At 38.6% G+C, this 27,496-nt stretch overlaps 1 protein-coding gene across 1 annotated transcript in view; it reads left to right on the top strand.

Annotated features, from left to right (window-relative positions):
* YTHDC2 (YTH domain containing 2) overlaps positions 1–27,186 on the top strand; it is an 87,113-nt gene extending 59,927 nt beyond the window's left edge. The window contains exons 25-30 of the mRNA XM_027605239.2: positions 8,658–8,950; positions 14,210–14,387; positions 20,008–20,211; positions 20,970–21,152; positions 22,348–22,434; positions 22,540–27,186. Of these exons, the coding sequence (XP_027461040.1) occupies positions 8,658–8,950; positions 14,210–14,387; positions 20,008–20,211; positions 20,970–21,152; positions 22,348–22,428 (939 nt within the window). The 3' untranslated portion in view covers positions 22,429–22,434; positions 22,540–27,186. The remainder of the gene's footprint in view (positions 1–8,657; positions 8,951–14,209; positions 14,388–20,007; positions 20,212–20,969; positions 21,153–22,347; positions 22,435–22,539) is intronic.
* Positions 27,187–27,496: the final 310 nt, after the last annotated feature.

The raw sequence follows: 27,496 nt of genomic DNA on the forward strand, positions 1-27,496 counted from the left end.
CTGACTGAGCCACCCAGGCACCCCAGGAATTAAGGGTTTTAAATGTAGTTATAAAGTTCATAAAAAATCAGACTTAGGTACATTTACTCAAAATGTTGAGATTCATTAAGTGGTAGCAAACAAAATAATTCCTCAGACAAATGCACACTTTCCAGTATACATATTATTGGGGGAAAGAAAGGAGAAGAATGTGCATTAAGTGGTGAAATCCACCAAGCTGTATATCAATATTCTGTACACCAAACAGTTTGGAGACAAGGGAATTGCTCTAATATAATTTCAGATTATGGTTCCCTTGGCTAAAATAGAGCTTAAGGTTGCTTTGCCATATTAAAAGTTTACTACAGTAATTTTTCACATAAACATTTAGACTTGAACTCCTGAAGTAAATATGGCATGATTATTTTGCTTTTAATCTGTCAAATAGCTAAAAGTCGACAATTTTAAAAACTAGAACAAAGAACGAGTTGAAGCGATGTGACTCTTCCATCATTGAACCCCTCCTAATGGTCAACTGTTAGTATTTAACCAATTCAGAGAGTTAATGAATCCTTGCATTCATTCAGTTTTCTGTGCCTTAGCTAGGATGTGTAATTACAAAAGATAGATACTGGTGAAAGCTCCGTTTCAATTTTTAAAAGATCCTACTATATTGTTTTTTTTTTCTTTATTGAAGGGGGAAGGTGGTCAGCTAAGCTGTCAATAGTCGACAACTGGTTAGGTTTACTTTTTTACTCTCTGTTCACTCGTCGCTTCAGCCTCCTGGAGTCCCACTTCCATTTGCACCAGCCCTTCCCTTCCTTGAAATGGTCCTTGCCAAGGTCAGCATGTCCCCCATGTTGTCACAGCCAGCCCACTGTGTTGAATTCACCCTTTCTCTCATGTTTGGCACTGTTATCCATACTGTTCCTTGTGAATTCTGCCCTTCCCCATTTTTCCTCCTCACCCCTGTCCCAACTTCTTTGTCACAAGTTAGTATGACATTAATCTTTCCTGATTCTTCTCTTTTTTTATTGTTATGTTAATCACCATACATTACATCATTAGTTTTTGATGTAGTGTTCCATGATTCATTGTTTGTGCATAACACCCAGTGCTCCATTCAATATGTGCCCTCTTTAATACCCATCACCAGGCTAACCCATCCCCCTACCATCCTCCCCTCTAGAACCCTCAGTTTGTTTTTCAGAGTCCATCGTCTCTCATGGTTCGTCTCCCCGTCCGACTTACTCCCCTTCATTCTTCCCCTCCTGCTATCTTCTTCTTTTTCTTTTTTCTTAACATATGTTGCATTATTTGTTTCAGAAGTACAGATCTGTGATTCAACAGTCTTACACAATTCATAGCGCTCACCATAGCACATACCCTACCCAATGCCTATCACCCAGCCACCCCATCCCTCCCACCGACCACCACTCAGCAACACTCAGTTTGTTTCCTGAGATTAAGAATTCCTCAAATCAGTGAGGTCGTATGATACATGTCTTTCTCTGATTGACTTATTTCACTCAGCATAACACCCTCCAGTCCCATCCACGTTGTTGCAAATGGCAAGATCTCATTCCTTTTGATGGCTGCATAATAGTCCATTGTGTATATACACCACCTCTTCTTTATCCATTCATCTGTCAATGGACATCTTGGCACATTCCACAGTTTGGCTATTGTGGACATTGCTGCTATAAACATTAGGGTGCACGTACCCCTTCGGATCCCTACATTTGTATCTTTGGGGTAAATACCCAGTAGTGCAATTGCTGGATCATATGGTAGCTCTATTGTTAACTTTTTGAGGAACCTCCATACTGTTTTCCAGAGGGGTTGCACCAGCTTGCGTTCCCACCAACAGTATAGGAGGGTTCCCCTTTCTCCACATCTCTGCCAACATCCGTCGTTTCCTGACTTGTAAATTTTAGCCATTCTGACTGCTGTGAAGTGGTATCTCATTGAGGTTTTGATTTGGATTTCCCTGATGCCGAGCGATGTTGAGCACTTTTTCATGTGTCTTTTTCATGTGCCTGTTGGCCATTTGGATGTCTTCTTTGGAAAAATGTCTGTTCATGTCTTCTGCCCATTTCTTGATTGGATTAGTTGTTCTTTGGGTGTTGAGTTTGATAAGTTCTTTATAGATTTTGGATACTAGCCCTTTATCTGATATGTCATTTGCAAATCTTTTCTCCCATTCTGTCGGTTGTCTTTTGGTTTTGTGAACTGTTTCTTTTGCTGTGCAAAAACTTTTTATCTTGATGAAATCCCAATAGTTCATTTTTGCCCTTGCTTCCCTTGCCTTTGGCGATGTTTCTAGGAAGAAGTTGCTACGGCTGAGGTCGAAGAGGTTGCTGCCTGTGTTCTCCTTTAGGATTTGGATGGACTCCTGTCTCACGTTTAGGTCTTTCAACCATTTGGAGTCTGTTTTTGTGTGTGGTGTAAGGAAATGGTCCAGTGTCATTCTTCTGCATGTGGCTGTCCAATTTTCCCAACACCATTTGTTGAAGAGACTGTCTTTTTGCCATTGGGCATTCTTGCCTGCTTTGTCAAAGATGAGTTGACCATAGAGTTGAGGGTCCATTTCTGGGCTCTCGATTCTGTTCCATTGATCTATATGTCTGTTTTTGTGGCAGTACCATACTGTCTTGATGATGACAGCTTTGTAATAGAGCTGGAAGTCCGGAATGGTGATGCCGCCAGCTTTGCTTTTCTTTTTCAAGATTCCTCTGGGTATTCGGGGTCTCTTCTGGTTCCATACAAATTTTAGGATTATTTGTTCCATTTATTTGAAAAAAGTGGATGGAATTTTGATAGGGATTTCATTGAATGTGGAGATTGCTCTAGGTAGCATTGACACCTTCACAATGTTTGTTCTTCCAATCCATGAGCATGGAAGGTTTTCCATTTTTTTGTGTCTTCTTCAATATCTTTCATGAGTATTTTATAGTTTTCTGAGTACACATCCTTTGCCTCTTTGGTTAGATTTATTCCTAGGTATCTTATGGTTTTGGGTGCAATTGTAAATGGGATTGACTCCTTGATTTGTCTCTCTTCTGTCTTGTTGGTGTATAGGAATGCCAGTGATTTCTGTGCATTGATTTTATGTCCTGCTACTTGACTGAATTCCTGTATGAGTTCTAGCAGTTTTGGGGTGGAGTCTTCTGGGTTTTCCACATAAAGTATCCTCTCATCTGCAAAGAGTGAGAGTTTGACTTCCTCTTTGCCGATTTGGATGCCTTTGATTTCTTTTTTGTTGTCTGATTGCTGTGGCTAGGACTTCTAATACTATGTTGAATAGCAGTGGTGATAGTGGACATCCCTGCTGCATTCCTGACCTTAGGGGAAAAGCTCTCAGCTTTTCCCCATTGAGAATGATATTCGCTGTAGGGTTTTCATAGATGGCTTTTATGATATTGAGGTAGGTACCCTCTCTCCCTATACTCTGAAGAGTTTTGATCAAGAAAGGATGCTGTACTTTGTCAAATGCTTTTTCTACATCTATTCAGAGGATCATATGATTCTTGTTCTTTCTTTTGTTAATGTATTGTATCATGTTGATTGATTTGCGGACGTTGAACCAACCTTGCAGCCCAGGGATAAATCCCACTTGGTCCTGGTGAATAATCCTTTTAATGTACTGTTGGATCCTATTGGCTAGTATTTTGGTGAGAATTTTTGCATCCATGTTCATCAAGGATATTGGTCTGTAATTCTCCTTTTTGATGGGGTCTTTGTCTGGTTTTAGGATCAAGGTAATGGTGGCCTCATAAAATGAGTTTGGAAGTTTTCCTTCCATTTCAATTTTTTGGAACAGTTTCAGGAGAATAGGTATTAATTCTTCTTGAAATGTCTGATAGAATTCCCCTGGGAAGCCATCTGGCCCTGGACTTTTGTTTGTTGGGAGATTTTTGATGACTGCTTCAATTTCCTTAGTGGTTATAGGTCTGTTCAGGTTTTCTATTTCTTCCTGGTTCAATTTTGGTAGTTGATACATCTCTAAGAATGCACCCATTTCTTTCAGGTTATCTAATTTGCTGGCATAGAGTTGCTCATGATATGTTCTTACAATTGTTTGTATTTCTTTGGTGTTGGTTGTGATCTCTCCTCTTTCATTCATGATTTTATTGATTTGGGTCATTTCTCTTTTCTTTTTGATAAGTCTGGCCAGGGGTTTATCAATCTTGTTAATTCCTTCAAAGAACCAGCTCCTAGTTTCGTTGATCTGTTCTACTGTTCTTTTGGTTTCTAGTTCATTGATTTCTGCTCTGATCTTTATTATTTCTCTTCTCCTGCTGGGTTTAGGCTTTCTTTGCTGTTCTTTCTCTAGCTCCTTTAGGTGTAGGGTTAGGTTGTGTATTTGAGACCTTTCTTGTTTCTTGGGAAAGGCTTGTATTGCTATATACTTTCCTCTCAGGAGTGCCTTTGCTGTATCCCAAGGATTTTGAACACTTGTGCTTTCATTTTCATTTGTTTCCATGAGTGTTTTTAATTCTTCTTTAATTTCCTGATTGACCCATTCATTCTTTAGCAGGATGATCTTTAGCCTCCATGTGTTTGAGTTCTTTCTGACTTTCCTCTTGTGATTGAGTTCTAGTTTCAAAGCATTGTGGTCTGAAAATATGCAGGGAATGATCCCAATCTTTTGGTACCGGTTGAGACCTGATTTGTGACCTAGGATGTGATCAATTCTGGAGAATGTTCCATGGGCACTAGAGAAGAATGTGTATTCCGTTGCTTTGGGATGGAATGTTCTGAATATGTCTGTGAAGTCCATTTGGTCCAGTGTGTCATTTAAATTCTTTATTTCCTTGTTGATCTTTTACTAGATGATCTGTTCATTTCAGTCAGAGGGGTGTTAAAGTCCCCCACTAGTATTGTATTGTTGTCAATGTGTTTCTTCGCTTTTGTTATTAATTGCCTTATATAATTGGCTGCTCCCGTGTTAGGGGCATAGATATTTACAATTGTTAGATCTTCTTGTTGGATAGACCCTTTAAGTAAGATATAGTGTCCTTCTTCATTTCTTATTACAGTCTTTGTTTTAAAATCTAATTTGTCTGATATAAGGATTGCCACCCCAGCTTTCTTTTGGTGTTCATTAGCATGGTAAATGGTTTTCCACCCCCTCACTTCCAATCTGGGGGTGTCTTTGGGTCTAAAACGAGTCTCTTGCAGACAGAATATTGATGGGTCTTGTTTTTTAATCCAATCTGGTAGCCCGTGTCTTTTGATTGGGGGCATTGAGCCCATTTACATTCAGGGTAACTATTGAAAGGTATGAATTTAGTGCCATTGTATTGCCTGTAAGGTGACTGTTACTGTATATTGTCTCTGTTCCTTCTGATCTATGCTGCTTTTAGGCTCTCACTTTGCTTAGAGGACCCCTTTCAATATTTCTTGGAGGGCTGGTTTCGTGTTTGCAAATTCCTTTAGTTTTTGTTTGTCCTGGAAGCTTTTGATCTCTCCTATTTTCAATGACAGCCTAGCTGGATAGAGTATTCTTGGCTGCATATTTTTCTCGTTTAGTGCTCTGAAGATATCTTGCCAGTCCTTTGTGGCCTGCCAGGTCTCTGTGGATAGGTCTGTTGCCAATCTAATATTTCTACCATTGTAGGTTACAGATCTCTTCTCCCGAGCTGCTTTCAGGATTTTCTCTTTGTCTCCGAGACTCGTAAGTTTTACTATTAGATGTCGGGGTTTTGACCTATTATTATTGATTTTGAGAGGGGTTCTCTGTGCCTCCTGGATTTTGATGCCTGTTTCCTTCCTCACATTAGGGAAGTTCTCTGCTATAATTTGCTCCAATATTCCTTCTGCCCCTCTCTCTCTTTCTTCTTCTTCTGGGATCCCAATTATTCTAATGTTGTTTCATCTTATCGTATCGCTTATCTCTCGAATTCTGCTCTCGTGATCCTGTAGTTGTTTATCTCTCTTTTTCTCAGCCTCTTTATTTTCCATCATTTGGTCTTCAATATCGCTGATTCTCTCTTCTGCCTCATTTATCCTAGCAGTTAGTGCCCCCATTTTTGATTGCACCTCATTAATAGCCTTTTTGATTTCGACTTGGTTAAATTTAGTTCTTTTATTTCTCCAGAAAGGGTTTCTCTAATAACTTCCACGCTTTTTTCAAGCCCAGCTAGTATCTTTAAAGTCATGATTCTGAACTCTAGGTCCGGCATCGTACTAATGTCCGTATTGAATAGGTCCCTGGCTGACGGTACTACTTCTTGTTCTTTTTGCTGAGGTGATTTTTTTCATCTTATCATTTTGTCCAGAGGAGAATAGTTGAATGAGAGAACAAAATGCTAACAGGTTAACAACGTCCCCAGCAAATATACTGTATACAAATCAGAAAAGACCTGAAAGCAGGGGAAAAGAAAGGGAAAGAAAGAAAAAAGAAAAAAAAAGATAAAAACAAAAACAGAACAATACAAAAAAGCAGAATATGATCAAATATAATCAGGCTAGTGCATAGATCAGTGCCACACACTAGCTTTTGGGCATATTTTGGTCTGTTAGAAAAAAGTGCCTGCTAAAATTTTAAAGGAAGACATATATGTACAAAATAAGGGTTGATACAATGAAGGGATGGAATATGACTGTAAAAATGAAAATTATAAAAGATTTTATAAAAGGAATTGATAAGAGAAGAAGTCGTTTGAAAAAAGAAAGAAGATTTAAAAAAGAAAAAGGAAAAAAGGGAGAGAATGTGATCAGGCAGGAGACTAGAACAAAGCCATACACTAGTGATTTAGGGTATATTTTGATCTGTTAGAGGAAACTGTATCTCAAAATTTTAAAGAGAGAACAACTTATATATATATGCCAAAAATAAGGGTAACCAACTATGAAGCGATAAAATATGACTCTATAAATGAAAAATAAAAAATGGTTTTTTTTAGAAAAGGGATTGATAAGATGTTGGTTGAAAAAGGGAAAAAGAAAAAAAAAAAACAGTTAAAAAAATTAACTTTGATGAATTAATGAATCATGGTAGAAAAAAGCCATGAATTCTATGTGCAGTATTCCCCTAGCGCTGGAGTTCTCCCGTTCTCCTTGATCGGTAAACTTGGTCTTGGCTTGCTGGCTGTTCGTGCTGATCTTCTGGGGGAGGGGCCTGTTGCTGTGGTTCCCAAATGTCTTTTCCGGAGGCTGAATTGCCCCGCCCTTGTCGTCCGGGCTAAGCAAGCTGCTCCGGTTTGCTCTCAGGAGCTTTTGTTCCCTGCAAGCTCTCGGTACAGCTTTGGAGGACCAGGGCGAAAATGGTGGCCTCCCAATCTCCACCCGGAGGAGCCGAGAACTCGGGGCCCCGCTCCTCAGTGCACCCCCAGAGAAAAGCAGTCACTGCCGTCTCCCTGGTCTCTGGCCGCCCTCCGTGCTCACCCGGCCTGTGACCGAGTGTTTCTATCTCTGGCACCCGACCCCATGTGGAGTCTTCAAACCCAGCAGATCCCTGCGGTGCATTCCTGCGCCGCTCCTCCCAGGGGAGGAAGGGGAGTCTCACCAGCTCTGCCGCTTGTTGGGTCCCTGCTGGAGGAGCAGTGGCCCAACTGGGCCGCGGATCACAGTCTATGGCCACCCCCAGCTGAGAGCCCACGCCTCGGCTCCGTCTCTGCAGCCGGTTTCCCCGCTCCGATCCCTGGGAGCTCTGCCGCACTCAGGCACCCCCGGTCTTTCTGTGACCCCGAGGGTCCTGAGACCACACTGTCCCGGGAGGATTCCACCCCCCGCTTAGCCACTGCAGCGACGTCCCTCAGCGGAGCCAACTTCTAAAAGGTCCGATTTTGTGCTCCGTGCTCTAGCACTTGCCAGAAGCAGCCGGCGGAGGCCCCCTCCCCCACCGTTTATCCTCCCAAATATTGCCTCGGATTCACTTCTACGCCCGTCCTACCTTCCAGTAAGTGGTCGCTTCTCTGTTCAGAGAGTTGTTGCTACTCTCCTCTCCAATCTCCTGTTGAGTTCGTAGGTGTTCAGAATGGTTTGATCCCTATTCAGCTGAATTCCTGAGACTAGATGAAATCCAGGTCTCCTACTCCTCCGCCATCTTGCTCCCTGATTCTTCTTTCTTAAAAAGTCATTCCTTCTTAGGTTCTTTCACTGACTCTGCTGTATGGGTTTGTGCCTCAAATGTTAGATATTCTCCAGTACTCTGGGCTTTCCTGTGCTCTTTTCACGTCTCTGTACGATCTCTAGGGAGCTCACCTCAGTGTGTAGATTTAGTAACCATTTATGCTCGGATGACTCCCAGGTCTGTCTGTATTTCTAGCTTCGGCCTCTCTCTGCACTTACGAGTCTAGCTGCCCTCTGGATCATCGTGTGGATGTTCTACAAGCACTAAAATAAAATAGGAAGGGAACTAAATGTATTTTTCGTTATTGACTCTGCTGTTACTGTTCCAGTTCTAATCACACTCTACCCACACATGATTTGCCTTCTCTTCCATCGGCCTGTGTCATTTGATTTTGTGTCTCTAGTCCTCAAATATGGTAAAGAAGAAATGTTATCTCATTAGGGCAACAAAAAGAATGAAATACGCTGCTTCCTGACCAGTTGCAGAGTGTCCTTTGGAAACAGTTGGAGACCTTCCCTAGTATGTGGGTGTCTTGCACATAGGTTCGCTATCTTGCTTGGGCCTCCTGGACCTGAGGAGGCCGATCGTTCTGTTACAGGCAGCCAGTTTGCTGTTGCACCTCCGGCAGAAGTGGCACAGCTTGTTCTTACGCCGAATGAGAGCTCCGTCTAAACCCTGGTCTCAAGTTGATGAAGCCACCACACGAGCCATCATAGCTGTTCTCAGCACCGAAGAACAGTCTGCATGCCTACAGCAGCCATCTGGGATAGGCCAGAGGCCAAGGCCTATGTCTTCAGAAGAACTCCCTCTGGCATCGTCTTGGAGGTCAAATAACAGTAGGAAAACCTCAGCAGATACGGAATTTTCGGATGAGTCTGCGACTGCAGAAAGGTAAACTGATAACATTTTTAGCAAAACGGGAGACTTTTTTTCCCCAGGAAAATGAATTATTTATCATAGAATTGTGGTTTTGTAATATTTAAAAATTACTTATAATCTAAAATACACAAAAAGGTTACAATAAAATGGGAAGAGTTTTTTTACCCTTTTTTTTTTTAAGATTTATGTATTTACTTGAGGTGGGGAGGGACAGAGGCAGAGGGAGAGAGAGAGTCTTAAGCAGACTCTTTGCTGAGCAGGGCTCGACCTCATGACCCTGAGATCATGACCTGAGCCGAAGCCAAGAGCTGGGCACTTAACCAACTGTGCCACCCCGGTGCCCCACGTTTTTCACAAATATTAAGATAATATGAAGGATTTTAAGCTACTGGTATCTATAAGTCATTTAATAAGGCAATTTTTTTTTTATCAGGAAGAACTCAAAATGTTTAATTTCAAGAATTCACAAATTTAGGGTCTGTTAAAAAGCTACCAATATTTTAAAATTATATATTTTCATTGGTATGTGTCAAGTAATACCTTTCCCACATATCCTACAGCAAGAAGTATGGGCTGTGGCCATTTAAAAGAACAACCTCCTCACAAGTCTTACTTAAGTATCAATATTGCTGACTAGTATTCCTCCAGGAGATCAATTATTCATTCATTTATTCAGTGACATATTAAACGTGTGTTATTCTTGGTGCTTATAAGAGATATAGCAGTGTACCAAACAGACAAGATCTCTTCCTTCAGAGAGTTTATCTTTTATCCAGGGAAGGCATATAATAAGTAAACAAATTTACTGTAATGGCAAAATCTGTTACACTTTAGCCAAATTCTTCTTTTCTTTCCAGCATTTAACAATTAGATATGATATTTTTATTTACTATATGATTATTAATAATAAGAAAGCCCTTATATTGAATTATTTATCCAAAAATGTATTTTGATTATAAATAGTGGTTATAATGAATCATTGGCCATGATTCAAAAATATTTGTTGTGTAAGAACATTTGTTAGAATCAAATTTAAGTTTCTCTGTATCAGTTAAGACTTTTTTTTACCCTCTTATAATTGATGAAAAAAACAATATTCTTGTCTGTGATGCTAGTTTTGGCAATATTGGTAGAAAGTCTGTGTGGTAAGATTTCATTGTTAAAAAAATTGAAAATAGAAACAGGGAAAACATTAAAGATACGTGATGTTTACTGTTTTTTAAGGATCAGATGGGGCTGTTAGTGTCTTCTTTTGGTCAGATTTGCATATTTGAATGAAGCATATGGCTTCATCAGGTCAGACTTCTGTTAAAGGGGAGTAATCCATACTGGTTTCCAAGTTCTTCAGATATTACACTTGAGGAATAATTCAGTCATTTGCCAAGAAAATCTTCTCATAATGTGTGTTCCTGAATGTTTTATCTCTGATGTAGGCCCTGCTGGGCAATAGAAGAGTAAAAGGCGCATTTTCTTCTTAGACACTACCCACCTTTTGAAAAGATTGTTCTAAAAACTTACTTGAACAATGGTTTAGGATGTGGGGATAGATTTCTATAGAAGTTGTTATGTGGTAATGTTATTCCTAGGCCCGTCTATAAAAACCTGTTAGGCTCATAGAGACTCTGTGTGTTGTGAGTATGTGTATGTGTCTGTGTGTATAAATGCAAATGTATATGTGTGTGCGCACATACTCACATACGCGCACACACACATTTTTGGAAAAAAGCTTCCTTTTAAAGTAATAAATGCTTATTTAATAAAAGTTAGAAATTTAATAAAGTTAAGAAAATCAAAATTATAAAATGTAATATTAGTTATAATTCAGATATTCTCTTACAAATTTAGTTTTTCACCTGTGATACTGGAATCAAGCATTTCCATTTCCTTACAAGTTGTAGCCTGGCACTCTTCATTTTCTTACCTGTTGAACAGTGAGATCTGGAATTTCATCTGCCTTCAGACTTTTGGTAATATTAATAGATAGGGCCTGGAGTTGGTGGATTTGGTGGGGAATAGAATGAGGATGCTTGGGAAGATTTGTTTTTGGAGGGAGAAATTAACAGTCTTTGTGAGATTACTTCTTGGAGAGAAAGTATTTATAGTTAGAGTTTTCACTCTGTAATGGTAAGATATATTTACTCTTTACTCTATATGTAATATACTTTTTTACTATATTTACTATTCTTTTAATAAAAACATTTTATTGAAACTATTTTAAAGTAGTGGTAAGAAACTATTAAAGTAATAGAAATTGCCCATGTTCCATCCTAAATCATACCAATGTGTTTTTTGCTTGTCATTTTCTAAATAATTTGATGGCAGAGGACAAGTGCATCTTTTCTATGAGAGAAATGAGAGAAAATGAATTCCATATCAGGACTTCTTAAATGAAAATTTAGGTGGGGGGCCTCACGGAAGGCTTTGTTTCCATCTGAATGAAATTTTCCAGGGAAGCCAAATATAAGAGAGAGAAGCTAGAATGGGGCTCAGGTTAAAAGATCAGTTTGAAAATCAAAAGGTAGATAGGAAAACACATTTTTATTGTAATAAGGGTTTACCCTCATTAAGTTCTGTCACCTAATTTTCACGTCACCGAGGTGCCAGGGTAAGAACTGGGTAAGAGCTGGGATTTTAGGGGGGTCGAATTTACAGAATGCTTTGAACATCAATTCGCAAGAGAAAAAACCCCTGAAAGGTTGTTTTTTACACTTCTTAGCAGGTTGTTAATGATTCAGATGTTCATTCATTATAAAGTCTTTTTTTAATATCTTTAGGCTTCACCTATTTTATTCATTTGTGAAACAAATAATCCTGGATCTAAGTTATTGAAAGAGAAGTGACTCCTGGGGTGCCTGGGTGGCTTAGTTGTTAAGCGTCTGCCTTTGTTGGCTCAGGTCATGGTCCCCGGGTCCTGGGATCGAGCCCTGCATCGGGCTCCCTGCTCGGTGGGAAGCCTGCTTCTCCCTCTCCTACTCCCCCTGCTTGTGTTCCCTCTCTCCTGTCTCTCTCTCTGTCAAATAAATAAAATCTTAAAAAAAAGAGAGAAGTGACTCCTGGGGATAAGCTATTTTAACTTATCTTGAAGGAAGAGTAATTATATTGTAAGAGTGTTTGGAAGTTTATGAATTACTGAACACATTCTTTTTTGTTTTAAACGTGTCTTTTATAAATATTGTTAGACACAGCAAACTCAATGATATGCCATAATGAGCTCCATACCCCGCATTCAGTAGTTACCAAGATTTTCACCTGCTTGCTGTATCTAACCAAATTTTCTTTTGTTTGCTCTTGGCTTTCTTTTTTGGTTTACATATTTCAAAGTAAATCCCACACATCATGTCATTTTACCTTCCATATTTAAATATGCATCTCTTAAAAATAGAGGAATTTTGGGGCACCCGGGTGGCTCAGTCGGTTAAGCATCTGACTCTTGATCTTGGTTCAGGTCTTGATCTCAGGGTTGTGAGTTCAAGCCCCATGTGGGGCTCCATACTGGTTGTGAAGCCTACTTAAAAAAAAAAGAGGAAATTTTCCTATATAATCAAAATCCAATTATTAATCCCAGTAAAAATGATCATTTCCTCAGTTCTCATACTATATACACATTTATTTGAATTAGCATCCAGGGGGGACACATGCATTGTATCGGGGTGTCATGTTTCTTGAGTGTCTTGTGATCTGTAGTAGTTCCTCTGTTAACTTTATTTTTTTATTTATTTATTTTTTAAAGATTTTATTTATTCATTTGACAGAGAGAGAGAGAGAGTGAGAGCAGGAACACAAGCAGGGGGAGTGGGAGAGGGAGAAGCAGGCTTCCTGCTGAGCAGGGAGCCCGATGCGGGGCTCGATCCCAGGACCCTGGGATCACGACCTGAGCCGAAGGCAGACGCTTAACGACTGAGCCATCCAGGCACCCCAACTCTTTTTATTGAAGATTTTACTTATTTATTTGAGAGAGAGAGCCAGAGAGAGCATGAACGTCGGGGGGAGGGGCAAAGGGAGAGGGACAGTCAGACTCCCCACCAAGTGGGGAATCCGACATGGGGTTCAATCCCAGGACCTCGGGATCATGACCTGAGCAGAAGGCAGATGCTCATCCGACTGGGCCACCCAGGCCCCGCCTCTGTGGACTTCTTTTGAAGAAAGTGGGTTGGTGGTACTGTGAGGTATACCATGTTCTGGATTTGTCTGTTTCTTCTTGGCCTTCTTTGTTGCCATACCATGTGTATTTTGTCTAAACTGGTAGTTAGCTCTCAGGGCTTGATTAGAGCCAATATTTTGGCAAGTGTATTTTATAGGTAGTGCTATGAACTTTGTATTGCATGTCTTCAGGAAGTACTCAATGCCTTTTTTTTTTTTTTAAAGATTTTATTTATTTATTTGAGAGAGAGAATGAGATAGACCATGAGAGGGGGGAGGGTCCGAGGGAGAAGCCGGCTCACTGCTGAGCAGGGAGCCCGATGCGGGACTCGATCCGGGACTCTAGGATCATGACCTGAGCTGAAGGCAGTCGCTTAACCAACTGAGCCACCCAGGCGCCCCGCCTTTTTTGTTTTTTAATGTCTGGTTAATCCACAGACCTATACTTGTAGAAAAATTATAAAATACACGGCTGCCAGCTTTGCTGCATTTATTCACAGAATTTTAGAATAGAAGAACCTTATGGTTTATCTAGTATAATCCTTTTATTTAACACATAAGTAAATTAAAGCTCAGATAAGTTAAGAGACTTGCCCAGAATCACATACCTGAGTTGCAAATTTAGTACTTTCCTAGAAGTCTTCTCTCCTGACTCTAGTCCAGCAGTATTTTAATACTTTATCATACCATAATTTTTTAGTATGCTTTTAAAATATATTTTACTTGGCTCTAAGATACTCTGTGAAGGTGGAAGGGAAGTAGAGTGGGTGATATTCTAGTAAGGGCTATTAGCATAGTTGTATTAAAATAATTATATAATGTTAAAGACCTCTCCAATAGCATCATACAAGAGGTTAGGAATTTCGTAAGGGAAATAATACTTTGAGTATTTGTTAACATTAAGTGAAGAATTTCTGTAGATTGTTAAAAATATATTTTTACCTATTGTTTGTGTAGAGGCACCCTAATATCTCATGTTTTTAACTTCTAAGTGTGAGAAGGGAACGAAATTCCCTTCTTAGATATTACTCCATATATCATAATGCCACTGGAACTTTGGTTTGAAATGGAATCTGCTTTATATTATGAACTTGTGTGTCACTGATCTTTATTTCCTCCTTTCCACTCAAGAGTATTGATGAAATCTCCATCTCCAGCGCTGCACCCACCTCAGAAATACAAAGATAGAGGAATTTTACATCCTAAACGAAGCACCGATGACCGATCGGATCAATCTTCTGTGAAATCTACAGACAGCAGTAGCTACCCAAGTCCTTGTGCTAGTCCTTCCCCTCCATCCTTGGGAAAGGTAGAGTATCTTACAAGTTGATGTAGCAAGGAACAGATTGCTAGCACATTTCATGTTACGTATTGAAGCAAAATGACAAAACAATTCTACTTTCGGTTACTAATCGTGGTCTTTGTTCTTGATATAAATTGAATCTGGCAGACTTGAGACACCTTGCACAAATTTTTTAGTTTTTCCTGCTTGCCAGAGATTTCTAGTTATCCCCATCTTGGGATATTTTAAAACTAACAGATCGTTTACCGATGGCACGTAACTCAGCCATCCACCATTTCCTTTCTGTATTGTTAGAACCTTTTTTTAAGTTACAAGATGATCTCAAACTAGTTTAGGTTTGTAATTTCAGAATTACAAACAGTGGTTTCTTTGAATTACTAATTGATTTTTCCAATTCAGTGGTTATATTAAAAAGATAGGGTGGGGTTAGGAAGATAGGAAATGCTGGTAGGGAATTGAGAACTATGTATCTTTTAAAAAATTTGTAATACTGATTTCAAATGTTTAGAGTATGTTTACTTTTAATTTCCTGTGTTGTTGGTACTGAGTAAGTATTTGATTAGGGTTATTTAGCTATATGTTGTGTTCTGGGGAAAATGTCCGCTGAAACACTCTTGTTAAATAAGAGGAAAATAAATGTTTTTTTGTGGATTTGCAGTCTTAGGTTTTAGGGTGTTTTATTTTTAAATATCTTTATTTAGGTATATACACAGTAAAATTCACCAGTTTAAACTGTGCAATTCAGTGAGTTTTGACAAATGTATATAATTATATAAACATAGCACAGCCACACGCAGGACATTCCCACCAACTCTGGGTCCTGATGGCGGCTGGACTGCTCCCTGTCCCCCTAGAGTTTTGCCTTTTCTGCAATTTGCTCTAAGCGGAATCATATGTATGTAGTTTTTTGTGACTGGCTTATTTCACTTTTGAAATTCATCCAAATTATTCAGTGTATTATTAGTTCATTACTTTCTATTGCTGGATAGTATGGGTAATACCATGGAATGTTTATCCATTCACCGGTTGGACATTTGGATTGTTTCCACTTTTTGGCTGTTACGAATAAAGCTGCTATAATATTCAAGGACAAGTCTGTGTGTGTACGTATGGTTTCTATTCTTGGGTAAACATCCAGGAGTAGAATTGTGGGATTGTATGGTTAAGTGCATGTTTAACTTTGGAAGAAACTATCTAGCTGTTTTCCAGAATGGCTTTTTTCCATTCCCTTAATCATCTGTGAGGGTCCCAAATGCTCCATGTTCTTGACATTACTTGACATTATTCATCTCTTTAATGTTAGCCGTTCTGGTGGGTACATAGTGATACCCCATTGTAGTTTTAATTTGTGTTTCCCCAATGACTACTGATGTTGAGCTTCTCTTCATGTGCTTATTTGCTGTTCCTGAATTTTCTTTGGTGTGAGGTATCTGTTCAAATTTTTGCTCAACTTTTTTTTGGTTGTTTATTGGTTGTTTGTCTTTTTTATTTAATGGTAAGATTTTAAAAAATGTATTTTAGATACAGATCTTAATTATATATGCTTTGCAACTTTTTCTAATAGTCTGTGCCTGCATATTCATTTTCTTAACAAGTGACTTTTGAAGGAGCAGTGTTTTTAATTTTGATGAAGTCCATTGTAGCTATTTTTTTCCATCTTTTTCTCTTATGGTTCATATTTTTTGTGTTCTAAGAAGTCTTTGTTTAACTCTGGGGTCCCATGATGGCTTAGTCGAGCATCCGACTCTTGGTTTTGGCTCAGGTCATGATCTCATGGTCTTGAGATTGACACCCCTCCCCCATGGGGCTCCACTCTCAATGGGGAGTTTGCTTGAAGATTCTCTCCCTCTGCCCCTTTCCCCACTGACACGTGCACATGAGCGTGCTCACTCTCTCAAATAAATAAATCTTTAAAAAAGAGAAATTTTTGTTTAACTCAAGATTACAAAGATTTTCTCCAATATTTTCTTCTAGAAATGTTGTAGTGAGAGCTCTTACATTTAGCTAGATGTTCTGTTTTAAGTTTTGTTTATAGTATGAGTGGGTCACGGGCCATATTTTGGCATTTGCCTATACAGTTGTTCTAGCACCATTTGTTGAAAAGATTACCTTTTCCTTTGAATATCTTGGCACCTTTGTCAAAAATCGATTGACCGTAAATAATGTGATCTACTTATTGGACTCTATTCTGTTGCATTGATCTTTATACCTCTCTGTTTTGCCTCTGCTACAGTGAGTTGTTTATAGTAGCTTTATACTAAGTCTTGAAACCAGTTGATTTTTTTCTCCAACTCTGTTCTTTTTTAAAATTGTTTTGGTATTCTAGGTGTTCCAGTATTCTTTCATATAAACTTTAGAAAATGCTTGTCAGTTTCTTAAGAAACATTTTTTGGTATCAAGTGGAATTGCATTGATTCTGTAGGTCAGTTTGAAGAAAACGGACAACAGGTTTTAGTTTCCTAATCCATAAGCATGGTATACATCTGCATTTTTGATATTCTTTAATTTTTCACAAGAGTGTTTTGTAATTTCAGAGTTCAGGTATTACATAGTTTTTGTTAATTTGATCTCTAAGTATTTTACATTTTTGATGCTGTTCTTTAAATTTTTAATTTCTAGCTGTTCATGGCTAGCATATAGAAATACATTTGACTTTTGTATATTTACCCAATATGCCACGATCTTATTTCATTTATTAATGGTTAGCTTTTTATGTAGATTTCTCAGGATTCTCTACATGCATAATCATTTCATCTGTTAATAAAAGTCGTTTTGCTTTTTTCCTCTCTAGTATTGATTCTGTTTATTTCTTTTCTTGCCTATTCTCTCTGATTAGAACCTCCAGTAAAATGTTTAATAAAAAGTGTTGAGAGCAGACATCTTTGCCTTGACCTTAGAGGGAAAGCTAGCCCCCAGTTAAACCTGTCACCATTTATGATTACGTAACTGTGGGATATTTCCTTTTGGATGCACTTTGCTGAGAGGATTTATTAGGAATAAATGTTGAATTATGTTCAGTGCTTTTTTTTTTTGCATCTACTGAAATGATAACAGAATTCTTTTTTTCTTCTATTAATAAAGTGGATGTCATTGACTGTTTTTGTAATGTTTATGCCTCACTTGGTCACGATGATTATTGTTTTAAATATTGGATTTGGTTTTGCTTAGTCAAAACTTCTGTTAAGTTTGGGATCTTTGTTCATGAGGGAGGGATATTATGTAGTTCTCTTTTCTTGTGTTGTTTTTGTATGGCTTTAGTATCAGGGTAATGCTGGCCTCATAAAATTAGTTGGGAAGTCTTCTTTCCACTTAAGGTTTTTTGGAAGAGAAGCCTAGAATTGATGCGATTTTTTTTCTTAAATGTTTTAGCTTTCCTTGGTGTATCTCGAATCAATATTATGCACTTTGGGTATAGTTTGAGAAGCTTGTAACAGTATGTTTTTATTTTACCCCTCAGTCCTTTGTGTTACTGGCCTCATACATTTTATTTCTACATACGTTAAAAATGCCACAGTGTAGTATTTTTTACTTCATAGTAAATTATCTTTTCCCAAAAGTCAGAAAAGTGTCTTTTATATTTATTCAATATTTACCATTTTTTGTGTTGTTTATTCTTTTGTGTTGATGTGAATTTCTATCTTGGATCATACACTTCTATCTGGAAACCTTTTTAACATTTCCTTTAGTACAGATATTCTGGAAATGGAAGTCTTTAAGCTTTTGTCTGGAAAACCTTTTTCACTTTTATTTATTTATTTTTTTAAAAGATTTTATTTATTTATTTGATACAGAGAGAGACAGCGAGAGAGGGAACACAAGCAGGGGGAGTGGGAAAGGGAGAAGCAGGCTTCCTGCCGAGCAGGGAGCCCGATGTGGGGCTCGATCCCAGGACCCTGAGATCATGACCTGAGCCGAAGGCAGTCGCTTAACCAACTGAGCCACCCAGGCACCCTTTCACTTTTATTTTTGGAAGATAATTTTACTGTGTATATAATTCTAGGTTGACAGTGGTTTTCTTTAATTTATGCAAAGATGTCATTCCATTATCTTCTCGTTTACAGTTTCTGAGGGAGGTTTACTGTCATTCTTATTTTTATTTTCCTGTATATAATGTATTTTTTTTCCTCTAGCTGCTTTTAAGATTTTCTTTTTATCACTGGTTTTCAGCAATTTGATTTTGGTATGTTACTCTTTGTAGTTCTTATTTAACCTATGTATTTATAGTTTGCATTGATTTTGGAAAATTTAGGACCATTATTTCTTCACATTTCTTTTTTTAATCTCACCACTTACCCTCCTTTTTGGGACTTTTGAGACGCAAGTGTCGATACTATTCCACAAGTTGCTGAAGCTTTCTTCATTTTTTTCAGTTGTTTTTGTCTCTGTTTCATTTGTGATGGCCTCTCTGGCTATGTCTGTAAGTTCACTGAGGTTTTTAATTTGTAGTGTCTCATCGGCTGTGTATTCTTTCTACTGTATTTTTCACTGTGAGTATCATATTTTCATCTCTGGAGCACCCTTTGGGTCTTTAAAAAAATACCTTCCATTGCTCATTTCAAAAGGCATGTTCAAGTTCACTTTACCTTCTTGAACACAGAGCATGTATTTATAATAGCTGCCCTGCTGTTCTTGTCTCCTAATTCCATCATCTGTCAGATCTGAATCTTTCCCTGTTTGTTCATTTTTTGTCCTGGTTATGGGTCATATTCTCCTGTTTCTTTGCATCCTTATAGTTTTGTTTGGCTGCTAGATTTTTGTTGTATTCCTTTAAGTACTGTCAGACATCATTCAGGTACATAGCTAAGTTAGTTGCAATCAGTTTAATCTTGTCGAGATTTGCTTTTGGAACGCAGCGTTAGGGCAGGTCCAGAGCAGTTTTTATTCTAGTACTGATTTAGTTTCAATACCAAGGTGTGAGCCTTCTGTGGGCTAATGCCCTCTGTATTAACAGTTCTTTCCATCCTGGCTGGGGATAATGTGGAATACTCCCAACCCTGCGTGAGCTCTGGGAATGGTTTAGTCTACTGCTTTCCTCTGGATCTTTCCCTAGCGTTAGGTCATGTTTTCTCACTTCGTATGCAGGTCAGTACGTAGTCAGAAACTTGTGGGGACCCTTCTGCAGTTCCTCGGAAACTCTATGTCTGTGCAACGCTCTTCTGTCCAGCACGCTGCCATGCAAACTCTGACTACCTGGGTCTCTCGACTCCAGGCTCCATCTCTGCAGTTCAGAGAGACTGGGGTTCTGTTTGTTTCCCTTCCTAGCACTGTTGCCTGGAAACTGTATCCAGGCGGTAAGCTGGAGCAATTTTTGTTTTGTTTTCAGCCTTTGAAGTTTATTAAAATATTTTCTGAAAGTACATTTGGAGCATAAATCAAAGTTTGTATTCCAGGATCCTTTGTTGATAAGGGATTTTGAATGCTCTTGAAAATGAGTGCTTGGTTTTGGCTCTTTAACCTCATTTTGATTGATTCTTATGTAGCTTTTCAGGCATGATGGAACTATTTGCATTTGTTGAATATTTGGTAAAATAATTTGGTTTATATGTTTATGAAGATGTTATTTAACAGAGCCTATTGATTTCGAAAGGTCAAATTGCCTTTCAAGAACTTATGCATTCTTTTATAGGGCTCAAAATCTCCTTCACCAAGACCAAACATGCCTACTCGATACTTCATAATGAAGAGTAGCAATTTGAGAAACCTTGAAATTTCTCAACAGAAGGGTATCTGGTCTACAACCCCTAGTAATGAGCGGAAGTTAAATCAAGCCTTTTGGGAAAGCAGCATGGTTTACTTGGTATTTTCTGTTCAAGGATCGGGACATTTCCAGGTGAGCCATCTTGAACCAGTAAAATGGGGTTGTTCTGGCTGCAGGTTAGACCACACAGATTAAAACAAAGGCCAAAAACCACCCTGGCTTTTTATTGTTTCGGGATGCAAGAACGCATCTCTCTTGACTGAGCATGAGGGATGTAGTGTTACCTCTTGAAGGTAATGACTCTAGGGATCCCATTGTTTTCCTCATCTCACCAGAACCTCTCTAGATGAGCCATTTCTCCTTCTGAGGACAACTTTAGATTTACTATTTCTCAGGTGGATTAAGAGTAATGAGAAGCTTGACTTTTTGGTAAAATGTTTATTTAAGTAGGCAAGGAAGTTAGAATTGATAATCTAGAATCTGAGTGTGTTTCTTAACTCCTCTTGACTCGATGTCTATCTGAATTTAGAAACTAAGGAATTTATTATTTGATATTATTATAATTTTTGGAAGTAAAAACTTACAGGTTAGATTGTATCTGTTTATCATGGAAAAAGTATGGGTTTAGGGCTGTTAATACATTATTTAGAAAGTATCTGTTCATATTGAAATTATGTTAGAAGGCTGGAATTGGTCTTCCCTCTAAAATTTGCTAATACATCTTTTTAGAAAAAACAGTAAGTAACTTATTTTTGTTTTTGTGAGGTATCATTTTTATATTACATTTTTACCTTAAAATTTAAAAAACCTCAGAGCTTTCGCAGATAAATTGAATTCAGACAATTTTAATATCATCCTCACCTTTCCCCTTGCCCTCATTTTACCCACAGGGATTTTCTAGGATGTCTTCTGAGATAGGAAGGGAGAAGAGCCAGGACTGGGGCTCAGCTGGACTGGGAGGAGTATTTAAGGTGGAGTGGGTCCGGAAGGAAAGTCTTCCCTTTCAGTTTGCTCACCACTTACTCAATCCCTGGAATGACAACAAGAAAGTCCAGATCAGCAGAGATGGGCAGGTATACAGTGGCATTTAATATTTGTCTTCTGCTTTTCTTTTTGTTTTGTTTCGCTGTTATTTGGTGGTTTGAGGAGGGAATGGAAAAGTACAGAATGTAGGTTCCATATGCACACGGGAGATGGTGGTTCCGATTTGTGGAGGAGCTGGTGAAAACCTGCTTGCAGGTGTTTGACAGAGCTCATGGCTTTTTAACAGTTTGCAACTTTGGCTTCTCTCTGTCATTACATACATATAAAATCTTTCATAAGTTACTTCGTGGAGGCTCCTGTTTTTGTCTTACTAATGGAAGATAAGCTCAAAACTGAGAGTAATTCTGAAGTAATTTCACTGAAGTCTAAGGATAACAATAGTATCTGACTCCTTTGTGCCTTAACTAATTATGTAACATAAATAACAGCCTTTTTATATTTTTGTGGCTTGTTTTATTTCTGTTACGTTTGCTTGGCCTCTGTCATGCTGCTGACGTGCATTTTGAACTAGTTAAGGGGATGGGAGTTACCCTATATATGGACCATGGTGCTAGCCGCTTTATATGAAGTAATTTAATTTAATGCATATTGAGTTATTAGGCCAGTTTTAGTCAGGAGAAATAGGAGAAAGTATTCTAAGGTTTCACAGCTAATTGTTTGTTTAACCCATGTGACTCACCCGAACATATGAAAAGTGTTCGGGTTCTTTTTAAATGCACATCATGTCACAGGAGGACTATAAATGACATTCTTATAAGTTGTATCAGAATATTTTAATTTTTATTCTATAATAAGGATTTTGAAGTAAGTCTAATTCCTAAGATAAGAATATCATATGCTCTCGATTATTTCATTAAAGCCCCCAGACATCTAATATGCTAGGTTTCATAGTAAACCTTTGAAAGCTGAAGCTGAGTGCTGTTGGTAAATCTCCATTAAAAATGAAATTCATTATTTACAGATAGAAGTTCCAGGAGAACTCCATGGAAATTACCATCTTGTCACAATTGTTGCTATATTCGCAGGCTAACTATAATCTTGAAGTCTGGAATTGAACTTCACAAACCTGAACGCAGAGAATCAGAGCAATGTGATTTTATCATGTTCTGGTAGAAAAATGAAATTAAGTGGACTTTTCTTACATTTTTATCAGCATAGGTTTTGGTGCTTTAAGAAACTCAATCCGGTTCCTTTCATGTTTATTCTGACTTCTGCTTCATCTAGGAACTAGAGCCTCAGGTTGGTGAACAGTTGCTGCAGTTATGGGAACGCCTTCCACTGGGAGACAAAACTGCAACTGACTGAACTCAGGTTATACTCTCCTTGACCTTGAATTCTGGCAGTATTTGTGATCACTAAGGACATCTTTCAAATTATCTATCTTTTTTTTTTTTTTTTTTTTTTTTGGTCTTTCAGAGCTCTGAGCTACAGAAGAACATCGTACCTATTTAAAACCACCGAACACACTGACTTCTAAGAACTGAGGTGGAGATGAGTGTTACGAGTGAATGGGCTTTTCTGGTTGAGAGTGTCACTTAAGACCCACCATCTTCATATAAAGGAGAAAAGGGTGATTTAAATTTTTATAGTGATCGTAAAAAATGATTATGTAATGTTGGTTATTTATATGTTTGTAATTGAATAAAATAGTAGTGGTTTCATTATTTGGCACAACAGCAGTTATTTGAAACATACTTAATTTGAAGTTAAACATTTCATTTGTTGAAGACACAGACTTACAACTCTTATTGAGGGTTTGTTTTTTTTAATGCAAAGTAAATTGTTTCCTTTTAAGAAAGGCCTGAATGTATCTGAGCACCATTTTAGAACAGTCAGCTCTTAAAATTTGTTGTTAGAGAAGAAGCAAACAACCCAATTCTAAAAATGCCCCCTTTGAAAATAGTGTGTGCTGATTAAGGACTATTCCTTCTGCCATTTTACTTTATTTTTTATTTATTTATTTTTTTTTAAGATTTTATTTATTTGGCAGAGAGAGAGAGAGAGAGACAGCGAGAGAGGGAACACAAGCAGGGGGAGTGGGAAAGGGAGAAGCATCCCGCGGAGCAGGGAGCCCGATGCGGGGCTCGATCCCAGGACCCTGGGAGCATGACCCGAGATGAAGGCAGACGTTTAATGACTGAGCCACCCAGGCGCCCCATCATTCTGCCATTTTAAACCTGAGATACATTAAGAAAAAAAGGAGAGATGTCTTTTTCTTTGATTATGAAGTACAGTAAGATCTGAAGGAAATCAGGGTTCCTCCCTCCCTGTCTTTGATCAGATCAGATTTAGTGCTTAGTCTTATTCCTGGTTCTGCCTCTTAACTCGGTGTGTGCCATACCCCTCCCTTCCTCCCGCGTTACAACCTTCACACCTCTCTCACGTGAGCACAGTAATTATGCGCTCTTCGTTTTGGCTAGAGAAACTTGATTTAGACAAGTTAAAAATGGAAACAAATTAAACGTGTTAAAGAAAAGTGCCCAACAGTTAGTGAGAGCTTGGTTGGTGTATGTTTTTCAAACTAAAGCCCACAACACTGCAATTCTAAATGCTTTCTATTTGTTTTCTAGTACTTTTCATCCTACTTACATTTTTGGATTTCTTATTTTTTTGCATTTATGGTTTAATAAATGGGAGGTAATTTTTTATAAACCTGTGTTAGTGCCAACTCACCTGTATCTTTGTCATCTCGGGATTATTTGATTTCTTTACCACCACTGTCTGTAAAGGTTCCCCAGAAGCTTTTTGAAGGGAAATAAAGGTACAGGGAAAATGAAAGAAGTGTCTGGGCTACTGAGCTCTAAATAGAGCAGCTTTGATAGCACTTCTCATGATATATTTGGGTTATTGCTATGTGAAGAAAAACCAACCCGAGTCTGATTTAAAGACAAGAATACAACTCCTGAGTTTTTTGCTTCTGCATTTGAGAACAAAGAAGTGAAAAGTCATGGGTCCGCATAAGATCTTGAGAACCCTTCTTTCTCTTGGAAAGCATTGTATGTTGGCACAGTAGTTTAAAATGGCAGCTGTGATTTTCGCCTATATTTGTAGTTACTGGTTTTTTGTTTGTTTGTTTTATACTTTGAGAGATATACCTGTAAATTGAGCCTATGTGAATTAGGTTCTGCTGTATGTGTATTACAGTTCTTTTCCTATTAGAGCAACTTGTGTTTTTTCTGATAATGTATACATTTTGTTGAGGTATATATTTAGCAGTTTACGGTGTTCTAAATTTGGAAGTGAGGACTTTTAAAAAAATAAAACTTATTTTAATTTCCTTCTGTTTTCTAATATCTAGCTCTGAATGTAAATGATGTTTGTTGATATTTAAAATGAACACAATTTGAATGTAATTAAAATGCTGTTTTTGGAAGAGATGAGCTTTAAATATACTTATTAAATGAAATTCTGTTAAAATATCTAGATCTTATTTCTGACGGTCTATAATAGGGCTAAGGTAACAATGATCAACAATATCCGTTGAAATATTAGTGAATTTCAAACACCTTGAAGAATACTAAATTGGTATAGAAGGTGATGATTTCATATCAGTGTCTCCTCCTTGAAAAAATTTGCCTTATTACCATAAGGGGATGGAAAAAAAGCTCAAGACGTGTTCAGTATGAAATCTTTTGAATGTGTTCTCCGTCAGGACACTGCATCTTGGTAACGTGCCCCTGTATCCACTGCACACCCCAGCCTCACTCTTCCAATTACAGCAAAGCTTGGCATCGAGGAGAGCATAATCTCAAATGTTTACTTTAGGAAAAGACTGATTCATCTAAGACTTTGTCCTCAGAGACTCTTTCTTCACCATATATAAAGCTTTATTTCCTGCAGTAGGGAAAGTCTGGAGGACCAAGTCAAATGAGCTTCACCCCTGAATCAACACCGGGGCACACATCCTGCCCCTGAACGGTGACGACGTGTTTCAGTCTGTGAGCTTCCTGCAGCACACGTGCTCAGTGTGCTCCAGAACTTTCCGCAGCTCCTCTTCACGCAGAGGCTCACCACACAGTGCACTCACTTCTGCCCAAGGACCCTGCACGTGCCTCGGTCTTTGCAGCCAAGAGTGAAATTTCCACTTGGCTGTCTCATAAAATCACAAACACTGCATACTGAAAATGGAACTACTGTTCTTTCCTACAACCTGCTCCACCGAAAGCTGCTCCCTCTTCAGTGGCTGCCCTTTACGCACGGGGCATGGGGGATGGGCTTGGAACGCAGGCGTGTGCCTTGTGCAGTAGTGGCAGTTGTGTATTATAGTAATCCCGTTTCCCTTCTGGTGTGCTCTATCCAGGACTGAACGTATTCGATGAAATGGGAGGACCTTGTTCAATCTGAAACCCCCATGGCCCCCTTCCCGTCCCCCCTTTTCTTTTTACTTAAACATTTTTATGATAATTTAGATGGAAGTTGTTTGTCAGTTAATGTTGGCTCCAGTCCTTCAAACTGTTCATATCTGCTTTATAACATTCACTGTACTAACCCTTCTTCAGGTTGTGGTGGGGAGGTAGTGACAGTTTAGTTACATCCTCAAGATAAAGTCTTAGTGAAAAATGGATCAATCTTCTTTAGTTACATTTAAAAAAATACCCCTTGCGGTTGCTCAAGGCCAGAAAACTTGCAGTCATCCTTGACATCTTTCCTTCGCTTAATCTCATCCAGCAGAAAATTTTCTTGAGTCTACCTTCAAAATAGACCTAAACTCCGACTGTTTCTCCCCTCCTCTGTCACAACCACTCTGGACTGAGCCACAGTCCTCCTCACCTGGGTTACTGAAATTGCTTCCTAAGATGCCTTCCCTCTTCGACCTCCTCCTCCCACAGAGAAACCCATGATCCTTTAAAAACAATTTGCATTACTCGGCTGCTCAAAACCCTGCAGTGGCTCCCCATTTCTCTCAGGAGCCAAACTCCTTACAATGGCACCAACGTGACATGATCTGTCCTCTGCTTACTCCACTCTAGCCACGCCGGCCTTCCCACTGTTCCTTGAATATCCTAGGCCTGTTCTAGCGCAGAGACGGGTGTGAGCTGTTGACTCTGCCTAGAAGGCTCTTCCCAGAATATCTGTTTGGCCAACTGGTTGTCACCATGTAGTGTTAGGTTTCCTGTGACATAGAAGTGACATACAGTAAAGCCAACTTTTTTAAAAATGTGCAGCTCTGAATTTTGACACCAACACAGATTTACGGAACTTTCACCTCAGAATATGGTTCCATCACCCCCAAAACGTCCTCATACCATCCCTTTGTAGTAACAGCTTCCTCTCCTCACTCATGCTGTCCAGCCATGGATGATCTGTTCTCTGACATTCTAGTTTTCTCCTTTTGAGAACATACAGGCCGAATCTTACAGTATGTAACCTTGTGGGACTGGCTTCTGCCACTCAGCATAATGCCTTTGAGATTGAGCCAAGCTGTATCTATCAAAGTTCATTTCCTATTCCTGCCAAGTACTATTCCATTGTATAGAATGTGCCACATTTTTTGGAAGCCATTTACCTGTCAATTACACACGTGTGATTATATATAGACCAGCTAACCATTGGTGCACAGGTTTTCGTGTGGAAATACGTCTCTGTTTGTTGAGAAAATACCTAGGGCCAGGATTGCTGATTCAATGATGGTAAGTGTGTTTTATAAGAAACTGCCAAACTATCGTCCAGAGTGGCTGTACCTGTTTGCATTCCTACCAGCAACGCTTTAGAGTTCCAGTTGCTCCGTGTACTTGACAGCACTTACTATGGTCAGTATCTTTTTTTGCTCTTTAAGTTGAAAATACACATCAATTTTATGAAATTGTTGCTAAATTCCACTGAAGAATAATATAAGTATTACTACAAAGTGCCTCTTCTGCATGTTATTTTGTCATATTTGGTGCAGTAACTTCGTAAATATAAATACACGGTAATCGGTAAGTTTAAATTGAGACACCTGCTAGAGGTAATCCAATATACCTAAGAAAGATGTGTTCATAACCTCTCTTCATTTCTTTTTATTTTTTTCATCATGATACTTCCTTAATCCCCATCACCTATTTCCCCCATCCCCCACCACTTCCCTGCTGGTAAGTTTGTTTTCTATAGTTAAGAGTCTATTTCTTGGTTTTTCTCTTTTTCCTTTGCTTATTTGTCTTATTTCTTAAATTCCATATATGAGTGAGATCATATGGTATTTGTCTTTCTCTGGCTTCTTTTTTGGGCATTATACTCTAGCTCTATCCATGTTGTTGCAAATGGCAAGATTTCATTCTTTTTTATGTCTGAATAATATTCCATTGTATATATATATGCCACTTCATCTTTACCCATTCGTCAATCATTGGACGGACACTTGGGCTGCTTCCATGATTTGGCTAATGCTGCAATA

This window comes from Zalophus californianus, chromosome 5, assembly GCF_009762305.2.
Source record: "Zalophus californianus isolate mZalCal1 chromosome 5, mZalCal1.pri.v2, whole genome shotgun sequence".
Lineage (NCBI taxonomy): Eukaryota > Metazoa > Chordata > Mammalia > Carnivora > Otariidae > Zalophus > Zalophus californianus.